Source organism: Peromyscus leucopus, chromosome 3 (genome assembly GCF_004664715.2).
Source record: "Peromyscus leucopus breed LL Stock chromosome 3, UCI_PerLeu_2.1, whole genome shotgun sequence".
NCBI classification, from domain to species: domain Eukaryota; kingdom Metazoa; phylum Chordata; class Mammalia; order Rodentia; family Cricetidae; genus Peromyscus; species Peromyscus leucopus.
This window is the reverse complement of record NC_051065.1, coordinates 34766524-34780107: the sequence shown is the minus strand read 5'-3', so window position 1 is coordinate 34780107 and position 13584 is coordinate 34766524. Positions and strand designations below refer to the sequence as shown.

The window sequence follows — 13584 nt, the reverse complement described above, 5'->3', positions numbered from 1 at the left end:
CAGATAAAACTTCCACATGAGTAACCTACTTTTCTAAGTTTTACAAGACAGGGTCTCACCATTATAGATCAGGCTGGCCTTGAATTCCCACAGATCTGCCAGCCTCTGATCCTAGAGTGCTAGGATTAAAGGTGTGGATCACCATGTCAGGCATAAAGATCTCTTTAGTAACAGATTGTCTCTGATGTCTAACCAACTGTCACTCAGTCATAAAACACAGCTACTCAATGTTTGTTATTTGGATAACCATAATTCATGTTCTCATAAATTCACATAAAACTATTTATTCTAAATACTAGACCTCAGTAAAAAGCTAGAGCTGGATTCCTTTTAATTTCTGCACACTGAAAGTATTTCAAAGGGTGTTTGTTTCTGAATTTCAATTTATTCACCTTTGGTATGAAAAAAATCTAAAACTTTAAAACCTCTTTCAAAAGATATACAAGCACACCTACATAGATATGTATCTAACAATAAATAAATTTATGCAAATTTACTAATATTTTTCTTATGGACAATTATCATAGGTATAGTTCATATCATCATGATGTAAGGGAATGGAAATAATCCCACATGCTCTTCTTCCTGAGGTTTCCTGTCACCATTAACTAGAGCAGAACATTTCAAGACATACTGCTGTGGGATGGTCTGTATGTCAAATTGCTCTGATTGGTCAATAAATAAAACACTGATTGGCCAGTGGCCAGGCAGGAAGTAGGTGGGACAAGGAGAGAGGAGAATTCTGGGAAGCAGAAGGCTGAGGTAGAGAGACACTGCAGCCGCCGCCATGACCAGCAGCATGTGAAGATTCCGGTAAGCCACCAGCCACGTGGAAAGGCATAGATTTATGGAAATGGATTAATTTAAGCTATAAGAACAGTTAGCAAGAAGCCTGCCACGGCCATACAGTTTGTAAGCAATATAAGTCTCTGTGTTTACTTGGTTGGGTCTGAGTGGCTGTGGGACTGGCGGGTGACAAAGATTTGTCCTGACTGTGGGCAAGGCAGGAAAACTCTAGCTACAACATACACTGTACCGTGATGATCAGAGCAACAAACAAAGGACAATGTGTTCTCATTAAGTCCAAGTTCATCACACAAGAAAATAGATTTTTAAGAGAATTTAAAAAAGAGTAAAGACTTTGGAAGCAGTAAGTACATAAAAGTCTAAACATTTCTAGAGATGGTTGCATATATGGAATTCATTCAAGACCACCAACCAAGATCCTATACAGGCCCAAGAATATATAATACTTTTTCATTACTGAAAAAGTCACAGAGCCAAAGGTCTATTATAAAAGAAATACAATAATTAGGAAGATTTTTGTGAATTAGTATGAAATACTCACATAAAATCTCAATATTTGGAATATGTAAACATTTTAAGGTTGGAGAAGAACAGGCTTGATAGATTTTTAAGCATCAATCATTAGGTATGTATCAAGGGACGAATCCACAGGTGTCTGTACAAAGCAATAAAATTCTCCGTGCTACTTGCCTTCTGCTAGTGTGACAGATAAATGAGAATCTATTGCATTTTGTGTGGGATTTATCATTGTTTCAGTGAAACCAAATTCCCTGCAGGATGCCTGTGGTTTAAGGTTATTATAACTAAGGTAGTGTAGGATTGGGAAATATCAAAACTTATTTTAATTCAAGATTTATTAAGTAACTATGAATGTCAGTTTCTAGAACAGTGCTTCTCAAACTGTAGGTCACAGGGGTTGCCTAAGACCATCATAAAACATGGATATTTATATTACGATTCATAATAATAGCAAAGTCACAGTTGTGAAATAGCAATGAAAATAATTTTGTGGTTAGGGGCACCACAACGTGATAACTGTATTAAAGGGTCACAGCATTAGCAAGGTTGAGATCCACTGTTCTAGAGCAAGTAGAAAAGACGTCATCATAACACAAATAAAGACCACATTTCTAAATTAAGGATATTTACAAATGCTAATTATCACAGAAGCACCCAGGTATTAAAACATATCCATTATATACTATACTCAACATAATTCATTTAATTTTCAGAACACTCATAAAGCATTACTATCTTTATCTTACAGGGTATATATAACATCTGGATGAGGGACATTAAGCAGCTTCTCAATATACCACACTTAGAAAGTATCACACAGCCAAAACATGGATTTTTAAGATCATTTACCTTTTTCATCTTCTTATCTTCTTATCCAACTCCTTTATACAAAATATTCTTTAAAACATTGTCAGACAGATTATGTTGGAGAGGATGTGGAGCGAGGGGAACACTCCTCCACTGTTGGTGGGAATGCAAACTTATACAGCCACTTTGAAAATCAGTATGGCGGTTTCTTAGAAAATCAGAAATAAGTCTACCTCAAGACCCAGCTATACCACTCTTGGGCATATACCCAAGGAATGATCAATCATACCAAAAGGACACATACTCAACTATGTTCATAGCAGCATTATTTGTAACAGCTAGAACCTGGAAACAACCTAGATGCCCCCTCAACCAAAGAATGGATAAAGAAAATGTGGCACATATACACAATGAAGTACTACTCTGCAGTAAAAAAACAATGATTCCATGAAATTTGCAGGCAAATGGATGGAACTAGAAAATGCCATCCTGAGTGAGGTAACCTAGACTCAGAAGAACAAACACAGTATGTACTCATTCATAAGTGGATACTAGATGTAAAGCAAAGCATAAACAGACCACAACCCACAGCTCCAGAGAAGCTAGCTAACAAGGAGTACCCTAAGAGGGACACAAAGATCGCCCAACAAAGGAGAAATAGATGAGATCTAGATGAGCAAACTGGGGGTGGAGGGTAATGGAGGGCAAGGGATGGGGGATGAGAACATAATGGAACAGGAGGTTTGAGCTGGAACAGGGACAGAGTGGGATAGCTAGGCAAGAGATACCATGATAAATGAAACATCATGGGAATAGGGAGAAACAGAGGACTAGGTAAGTTCCTAGGAATCCACAAGAATGACCCCTACCTTAGACTACTAGCAATAGTCGAGAGGGTGCCTGAACTGGTCTACTCCAATAATTAGATTAGTGAATACCCTAACTGTTATCATAGAACCTTCATCCAGTAACTGATGGAGGCAGATGCAGAGATCCACAACCAGGTACCAGCCCAAGCTCCAGGAGTCCATACGATGAGAGAGAGGACGGATTCTACGAGCAAGGGACATTGAGATCATGATGGGGAAATGTACAGAGACGACCAGCCAAACTAGTGGAAATGCATGGACTGTGGACCAATAGCTGTGGAACCCCCATAGGACTGGACTAGACCTTTTGGATAGATGAGACAGTGGGATAGAGATCTGTCCCTGAGTGCATGAGTCGGCTTTTTGGAGCCCAGGGCCTAAGGTGGGACATCTTACACAGCCTTGGAGCAGAGGGGAGGGGCTTGGACCTGTCTCAACTGAATGTACCAGGCTCTGCTGACTCCCCATGGGAGACTTTGCTTTGGAGGAGGTGGGAATGGACGTGGGTGGGTTGGGGGGAAGGTCAGGGACAGGCAGAGGGAGGAGAGTGGGATCTGTGGTTGGTATATAAAATGAATAGAAAATTTCTTAATAATAAAAGTAAAAAAAAACATCAGATATTATTAAGATTTCCTCAAAAAAATCTGAACTCATAAAATAATAACTGTACTTAAATTTCATTTCAGGATATTGAAGAGAATAAGGAGACCATTTAGTTCTAGTTATTTTCAAGTGATCAGGGGAACTCAGGTCCTGAAAAGGAATCATAGTTACGGATCAAGAGCACACACCTTGATGTTCTTTATTTCAGGGAAATCTAGAACTTACTCTGCCATCCACTAGCGATACATGCCTGTTTGACATATATGCCTATTTAAATGTATGTCCTATGTTTTCACAGTCTTAAATCATGGAATTTGTAATAAACACCCCTCAATTATAAATACATTTTAATATTTTTACTACAAAAAGTTAAGTGTCACATACATCAAAATGCATGCGATACTTTTTATCAGAACTGATCAGAGATATTTCATAATGCAGAGGTATTCAATAGTTGAGGAATATAGTACTTCAAATATATCAGCATATAAATGAAAACTAAAAACATGAAACAAAACCTGATAGAATATAAATAGAAACACACAAATACATAGTTTAGGAGTCCAACCACTTCTACCAGCAATTGAAAAAACAAATAGATAGAAAATAAATAAGTATATAAAAACATTATTAACCATATAGATCTACTTGCCTTTCCTCATACACTCTGTACAATAAAAGTAGAATATACATTATTTTCAATATATAGCAACTTCTGTGTAATAAAATATGTTTAAATAAATTTTACATAATTGTGACCACACAATATGTCAATATGTGTTCTTTCGGGAAAGTAAGTCAGAAATCTACAAAAAATAAATGTATTTTTTAATGCAAATACTGATGGGTCACCAAAATACAGGTAAAAGGAAGAACTAGCAAAGCAAATCAGAAAAAAAGGATAAACTGATTAAATAAATGATCTTTAACAACATTTGTGTTAAAGTACATATGTGAGAAAAATCTATAGCATAAATAATTATATTAGAAAAAAGAACTAAAATCCATTAGCTAAGCTTCTATTAAAGGAATTTTCGAATAGAAAAACTTATCAAACACCAAACAAGAAGAAATTAGATATTTTAGTGAATTTTAGTACATAAATTAATAAATATTTAACAGAAAACACAGGGAAAAATGAAAAAAAAAATCTGAATATCTTAAGAGATTGCTAAAATTGAATAATCCACTAACAAGAACAGCTAAAACACAAAGGGGGTAGGTACACAGTACTGGTCTCAAAATTGAAATAGAGAACATTACTACAGACCCTACAGATTTAGGAAAGATAAAAAGGAAAGTTGATGAATAACTGTATTTCAATCAGTTGAATATTTAACAGTCACAATCTAAGTGGTCAACTAAGGGAAATATTATTTTTAAGAATGTATTTCATTTTAAAAGAGAAATAATATTTAAACTATTTAATTTTATATAAATTCCATATTGATAATATTTTGTGTAGTGAAGAAACATTTTCTCAAACTTGTACAGACCACTGACTCGTTTTATCAAATCACAGATCACTGATTCCTAATCTTGCAAGGCAGTACATGAAACAGTATATGCTAGAATATCTGTGGGGAAAGATGGAGTTTTTCAACAAGGCTTTGCCTAGTATACCAGCAAGTAAAACATACCTTTCTCCTTGAACATAGGTAGCCATCTCTTTCCTTACAATCCTTACAGATTCTAAAGTTTTCAATGTGGAAAAAAGAATCAATGTAAATAATGCAATAAAATCTGCATCTGTGAATCTACTGGCTTTTAAGGCAACAAATACTTAATCCAAATTGCACTAATACAAAGTTTTTATTTGTTTGAAAGCTATTTGGAATAAAATAAGAATTGTAAAACTTACGAAATATCTAATAATATGAAAGACTCAGCTAGTAGGAATGTTAACTAATTAATATCATCTGAGGTACAATCCCAGGTAGGACTGATAGCCATCTGCTTGACCTTGCACTAGATCAACGCGGAAGGGTAGCCGTAAATCACTGTTTCCCAAATGTTATCGCTCCATCAAGCCACAGAGAGAAGGCCGGAATGTGGATGACGAAGGTACTTCTTTTTCACACACCTTTACATTGACAGCAGTGTTTACTTGGGCTTTAAGTAAGACAAGTCTGAACAGTTTTAATAATGTTCTACACAGAAAGAGACAGAAAGGAGACCCAGGCTCAGTGAGGGAGATTTCAAGACAAAAGAGCGAGTAGGCAAAGTACTGAAGGGGGCACACAGAGGCAGAGACATGACAGGTGAAGCAACTGACCTCTGTCTAATGCAACAAGAATTTCCTCAAATTTCTTCAAATTCCCAATTCTAGGTTTAGAAACAACGCCATAAATTTAAATATAAAATAAGACCCAGATCTATGTTTAAATAAAAATGCAACCATATTTCCATAAACCCTGTGTGTAGATTTTTACTTATATGTTAAGAATAAATCTTTTTAAGTTGGGGATGGTAGCTTGAGGCTGGACTCAAAATATTCATAATGCTGCATCAGGAGAATTGTCAGAATTTCAAGGCTAGCCTGGGCTACACAAAAGGTTCGAAGCCCTCTTAAGCCACAGTGTTAAACAATGTCTCAAAACATACAGAAAATACACATCTTGGAGGAAACTTAGTAACCTTTTCTGGAAAGCTTAAATCATAAGAAATTTGTCCATGTTAAGTAGGTAAATGGTAAAATACCTTAACAATATGATCTTGAATTAATTATTGAAACTTGTACATTTTAACTATTTTTCTCATGTGATTTTTTTTCCTATAGCATATTGATTAATATGTGCTACTTTACTGTAGAAATGTCTAGCTATTAACCTATAAATTAAGAATTTAATTTAGATTATTCTTGTGGATACACCTCTTAAAATTAGTATTAGAGTTACAGAGATGGCTCTGTGATGAGTGATAGTCTATTATAACTCTAGAGTACTAATAATTGTGGGAAGAACAAAAGTCAGGAACTATTGATAGGTAGATTATTTTATCATGTCATAGTCTACATAAACTACACATTAGGACAACCTGTTCTTTGTGGATCTGTTTTGATTTGAAAGCATTTAAACACTAGACATACAGTAATATAAAAATCTATGGTAACTTCCACTCTATATGGTACAACAACCACTCTCCTCCAAAGTACTGACACTTAGTTCTAAAAGATGGAACTTCTGGAATACATAGATTATAATTTTCCTTTCCAAGACAGATATACTGAATGATCCTAAGTGACCAATCACTTGTAAGCATTTACATAGAAAGTCTGGTTAGTGCTGATGCAATAGCAGGGATGAGACTTAGATGTCTGGACTATGGGGCCACCTCACTTCCTCACACAGTAAGAAAAATATAGGTAATTATACTTTTCCTTGAGGTTTTCTTTTGCTTGTTTGCTTTTCTTTCTTGTTCTGATTTGATAACTTCAACTTGGGAGACAAAGTGAGAGCAACTGTAAAATACTTTTGTAATTCAGGAGAAGTAGAAGAATTTCAAAGCGGTTCTTGTGTCCCCTGCCTCTCCCCTTCATTTCTTCACATTTAAGTTGCATGGATATGGCTTTAGGAGGAAGTGCCAGGCACAACAGTTAAGTGTGCAATTAGAAGCTCACACTTAATAACCTCTAAACTTGGCTTCTTCAGTGCTCAAGTAACCTTGGGGAAAGCACTTAATAACTTAAAAAGAAAGGGCTGACCAGTGTTAACCAATGTGCTGTTTTCAATTCCTATGTGAATGCCTTAGAGTAATTTCATTATCAAAAGCAACTAAACACATATGCAACCACAGAGTTCATGTAAAAATTAGAAATATAATATACACACGAATAGTCCTGAAGGCAAGATGATGTTTCTCATCTGGTTCATATTTCATCTGTCCAGTTAGTAAGGGTTACATGACTGACCCAACCACCCAACTAGAATTGATGTGAACAGTGTACATTAGCTCCATGAACACATTTGATAACCACACCCTCAGAAGACCTTATGGCATTTTATATAAATCAAAAATTGAAATCGTAGCATTTCTAAGCTTGAGAAAACAATATTTTATACAACAATAATCAATGCATTGTCCCAAATATTTTTAGGTCATTTTCACCTCATTAGAAAAACACACCAACCATGGGAAACACTTTTGGAATAGAAAAACATACCATAAGAACAACTCCAGTTTTGAAGCTAATACTTGGAACTTACTGGAGTTATTATAGTGACTAAACTCCCGTAGTCCTTTCTAATCCTAAAGTTTGGCCTGAAGGGGCTGCTCCCCAGCACAGCCAGCTGACAGAAGATCTACATTTGGAGCTCTTAATTGTGTCCCTGGAATATACACTCAACCGAGAAGAAACTTAAGTGGGGAAATGGCAGCAAATACCTCAAGCGTTTTCGTAGACATTCCCTCCAATGCAAACATTAACCAATCATAAATAACCATCCCATTCAAAAAGTAGCCTGTAACGCTTTAAGAGCCAAATAATGATATTGCATTTTAACTAATATGTTAAGTTTTCATCTGGATAAGAAAGAAAAAACAAGACCTCAAAAACATTTTTTCATAAGTTTTATCAAATTTCTTACCATCAAATGTTAAATAAACTCTTGCTTGGGGCTGGGATGATCCTCTGACAGAAATAGAGCAAATAAATACTCCAACCAACACACAAATCTCCTGGAACGCCATTTCTTCTTATTGAAAAATTAATATCCAAGGGAAAATACCTTTAAAAGAGAGACGAGAGATTTGTGAAATATCCTTTCACATTTTGGCAGACCAGAACGATAGCAATGTGGACAGAGCTTTGAGAAGCGCAGCTTAGGGGCGCAGCCGGCAGTAGGAGGTGCTGCGACCTTGCTTCTCCCATGGGAACATTTGCATTTTTCTGTGTATGGAAATCTTTGCAACAAGAATTGCTTTATCTTCCCATAAAACAATGCTGTTATCAAAGCAGAACAAAGCATCAAGGGACAAACGTAATTGATTCCCCCAGAGAAATCCAATAGCTCAGCTCTCCAAGATCCATGCCATTTTAATGATTGAGTATTGATGAATAAAGAACTCTCCCTAATAAATACAGTAGTAGAGACATTCCACTTTCCCATTCATGGGTCCCATTCATCCCATGCTCATTAACTCTTCTGAATTAATTGTCTCTGAAATAGTGTTTCCATACATAAATCTACCTGTGCTCCATCCCGAATTAGTAAATTACTTCAATCAGTTATCTGCCAATGCATTCAGATGACCAGGCAGCGGTTAAATGATGCAGATGAGGTAACCATGGACTCATGCCAAATTTAAACCGATGACCAAGTGGTGAGTAATCCACAGGAACCTCCTATCCACCAATGCATATTTTACATAAATCAACCAGAGAGTGGGCTGTCAAAACTCCAAACATTAAATCAAAGAGACAATATTCTTGCTTGAAAATTGTAGCTATAAAACTTATATAAGCTATTAACTAATGTCTAAATACAAAGGGAGGCCAGGTACTGTCAGAACAAACCTATCTGAGCCCCACCGGCCACAGCATGCTAGCGAACTCAGGATCATGAAAGGAAAAATCCCATCACTTCTTCTCTAGTGCAATTGTACAGTAAAATGACAAGCACATTTAATCTGGAGATGCATCTTTACAGATCTTATGTTATATGGCTTTTTAAATTGAAACTGCATTATTGATCCTATTCAATAAGGAAGTTCAGTCAAAAATTGAAGAGCCTGTTTTCACTGACACAGAAGGAAAAGAACAATTAAACAGAGCATGCAATCTCAAATAAACATCTAAACTGGTCTCATTGGTAGCACACACGCTGCAAGAGTCAGACATGAAACTCTATGCCTCTGCCACACAGACGGAGGAATCCCTAGAGATGTTTGTGTTGGTAATTTTCAAAAGACACAGTTTCTTCCTGCTTCCACAACCTCTTCACCCTGTCATCCCTAAATTAACTCAGAAGAAAATTGATTTTTATGGGTGACTTTCCCTTAGTAGTTTACCCCTGGGACTTGTTGACTTAGTAGTTAGAGCTAGGCAGAGGAGAGTACTATTAATATGTCCAACTTTAGTCTGTTTATTAACCAGATTGGAAACATTCATATACTTTTACATATTGATATTACCAGTATATAATCTGATATGCGACCCTACAGAAAACATACTGTATAAATTGCAAAGCCTAATACTGTCTGTAAGACTTGGTAGATCAGACAGCGCTGATCTATCTAGCAGAACAACCTGGTTTCAATCCCACCTACTGAATGCCTAATGTCTCTCTTCCCATCTCCCCACCTAAGTGCTTTACAACTTCGTTCCTTTTAACTCACACAGTTAAATGTGCTTGCTGGTGCTTGGTCTTCTACTATCAGCAAATATGAGTATATAAGAGTTATTTTATGTTATTTCCACCCATTTTGTTTTCCTTAGAAGGCATTGGAATACCCAACTTAAACTCTTGGCAGGTGCCACAGCTCCAGCGAGGCTCAGCTCCGGGAGCGCTTTCCTCCTAAGCCGCGTGGGCTCCTAAGAAAATGCCCAGACTTGAGCACACCGATGAGAAAAGTCAGTACACAGACCCAGAAAAGTTCGATTTCGCTAACCGAGCAAGGCTGAAAATCTGAGTCAGGCTTACCGAGGTGGAAAGAGATCCACGAGACGTCAGCCACTTGCTCCAGGCTGGGAGTCCCAGTCCCCTAGGTCCTTTCCCCCAGAAGACCTTCAATGACTTAGAGAGTCCCGAGGGTGGGATTCTTGCTGGCTGGGGCTGAGTTTCTTTGTAGAAGAATCCCGGGCTGGAGAGCCGCGGCACCCGGAGCCCTTCTCCACGTCGCTCAACTCCGCACCTCGGAGTGAATGGCAAGTGGCCGGGCGCCGGGGGCGAGCGCTCGGTGTCCGATTACAGCGACGCGGCGCGCGGCTGAGGCTGCCCGGGCGCACCGCCCAGCCGGCTGCAGCAGCGGCCCCGCGTGGCCCGTCGCATCTGCACGGGCCGCCGCCCCACCCAGGGAGCGCCGGGCCGCCGGTGGCAGGGAGCCGGAGGGAGGGCGGAGCACAGGCTGGCTCTGCGCGGGAAGGCGCTGCAGCAGGCTAGACTCTGCCCGGCAATACTGCCTTTCGCAATGAACACTCGCTGGGCGCACTCAGAAGGTCTGGCTACGCTCGGCTCACGGCAAGCATGCAGGCTTGGCTAGGCTGTAAATATCCAAGTGCAAAGCAGTATTTTTGCCAGATGAAAGATCCCTGCATCCTTTTAAGGCAAAGAGTTACCGTTTTAAAAGGGCACGGATCTTGTCTTTACCCTGAGGCAACATTTCTAAAGCCAGCCTAGAGAAACCAACTCCCTCCTCTCTGAAGTGTATAACCTTCTATGAGTATTGTTTCCTATTGTGTTTCGCTAATGTCCTGAAGTCAGTAATTATGCTGACCTTTCTCCTCTGAATCATATCTAGCACCTTCCTCTCCCGGACACTCCCAAAACATCGTTTTTAAAAAAAATTCATCTTTCTTTTTTGGTTGTTTGTCGTTCTTTGTTTTGTGTTCAAGAATGCTGCTTTCAATCGTGCCAACACCGGGGTTCATAAATCTACGCACCAGCGAGTTATTTCCAGCCCTGCTTTCAGGAAAACTCGTTAAGCTGTGAAACTGACTTTGATGGGGGGTGGGTAGTCATTTCCACTGACCACACTGAATTAAAGGAACATCAAAAGAAAAGACTTTCACTCCCTGTAAAATGAGCAGAGCTTGGTTACAAGTCACTGTGCACTTCGGCCCAGTAGGTGTCACTGTGTGAGGGAACCGTGGGCAATTTGTTTGCTGTGTACTTGGCAATTGCCTTACAAAATGAAGTAGACTCTAAGTTCTTACCAAAGCTGTTACGGGGAAACACCTCTAAGATTACCAAAGAGACTCACTGCTCAGTAGGGCCTAGGAATGGGACTTTGTCAGAGTGAGTGATGACAAGGAATGTCTTCCTTGTGTCTACTTAGACACCACCTCTAATGTCCAGTAGATAGAAACGTCTGATTTTCACTGTATACTTGAGAGATGTGGAAATTAGGTAAAAGAAGTTTTACAATTTGAGTTAACGTTTCACGGCAGGGATTGATTCATTCTGAGGGCGCGCTATCTCTGTATCCACTGGACCAGGGACTGGAGTAGATTGCCTCAGACGTACATGTATGAATGGGCAAGAGATGCCGGGAAGTGCTCCGTATCACTCATCACTTGATCCAGCCAAATGAAAAGCTAGGAGATATCATTTCACAGCTGAAGGTTAATCCCAAGAAGACAGGAGGGGAGACTTCCCCTCCAGGATGCACACTTGGGAGAAATGAAATTAGTGCAATCATTCTGGAAAACAGTATGAAACGTCTTTAAAAAACTAAAAGTAGAACTAGCATCTAACCCAGAAATCCCTCTCTGAACATTTACCTGAAATATCCGAGGTCAGGCGGTCTACATGTCTACCTTCCCATAGCCCTTGCATCAGTAGTCACAGTAGTCAAGTCATCACAGGTGTCAGCCACAGTCGTAACAAACCAAACAAGAAGCTGTGTGTGTTTGGGACACCACATCACAAATTCCACTGTGCAAACTTCCCAGATTTACAGAGGAGGAAAAGTCTTTTGTACAAACATGGTTGAACTGGAGAGTGAGAGAAACAGTCCAAAAGCAAAAAGACAAGCCAAGGACAAATATCCTATGACTTTATTTATCTGTGAAAATGGAAACGGTTTTCTCAGAGGAGCAGAGATAAGAAAGGTGGTTACTAGAGACTGAGAGGTGATGGAAATCGATCAAACTGGATGGATGCTTTGACTATTGTTTTAAATTCAATACCACAATGTGGTGAGGATAGATAATACCTGAATTCTATGCATTTGATATTTGGTAAGAGGATAAATTTCTAACATTGTCACCTCAAAATATTAAATGATATTTAGCAATTGCTCCTTATTGTGTTCAGAAGTCATAGTACTACACTGGCCAGTAAATACAACTCTCATATGACAATATAATAAAATTATTTAAGCATACTTCTTTACACATTGAAAATTGAACTCAAGAAGTCAAAAATAATATTCCAAGAATTATTTTAAAATTTATATGAGATTGTTTTGAGAAAAGCTTCTATTTAATAGATGCATTATTTCAAAAACCATTATAGAAAGGATTAAGCTCACTTTAGAACATAAATATAACAAAAATATGAGCAGCTCCTTGACTGAGGTTTATAAAACATGGAGACAAGCCAGAAACATCTGCCTGTATTAAAAAGCAATCGAAATAAACACTATGCTTACTTGATGTACTTTTCAAACTAAGATCACAGTTACATCCAGGCCAGTTGTTTTCATATGGATATAAAGCAAAACTGAATCAATGTCTTCAAATGTTTGTAAGTGCAAATTGAATCACTAGAAAGATAATTGAATTATCAATCGAGAAATGTGAAGCTATTTGACACCAATTAATATACAAACTCATATAAAGTAGAATCTTCTTACACATTTTATCTCTAAGTTTCAAGGAATCGAGACAAACCACAAGGTGAATGAGTGTCCTACAGTGACTTAGCAGGGAGCTTAGTTCAGAACTGGATTTACAAAATCCCAGAGAATTGTGTCTTTCAGTCCTACTCATGAGGCTTTGGAGAGTGTGAGAAATGCTCACTTGTAATCCCAGCCTATGAAACTTGCACCAAGATCCTCTTTACTCAGCCTGGGTAAATGTTTTCAATGTGTTCCTGAGATTTAATGCTATTTACTCAGCCCTAGGACATTTGCAATTTAGCCACACCTCTAAATGAGTCATAAAATACTGATAGGCATTAGCCAAGAAAAGTTCAAGGACATAATCAGTGCTTAGGCTTACCTGAACATGAAACAATGGAGTAAAATGTTTGGCATCACGTTAGACGTATCATAGATTTTCCCCAAACTGCTCAGGAGCCTGAAACACTTTGATAAA

General features: G+C 38.2%; 1 protein-coding gene across 1 annotated transcript in view; it reads right to left on the bottom strand.

Annotated features, from left to right (window-relative positions):
• The window catches only part of Sema3c (semaphorin 3C), a 155553-nt gene extending 144984 nt beyond the window's left edge, over positions 1-10569 (bottom strand). The window contains exons 1-2 of the mRNA XM_028891324.2: positions 10247-10569; positions 8192-8332 (exon numbers count right to left, since the gene is read on the bottom strand). Coding sequence (XP_028747157.1) covers positions 8192-8294 — 103 coding nt within the window. The 5' untranslated portion in view covers positions 8295-8332; positions 10247-10569. The remainder of the gene's footprint in view (positions 1-8191; positions 8333-10246) is intronic.
• Positions 10570-13584: the final 3015 nt, after the last annotated feature.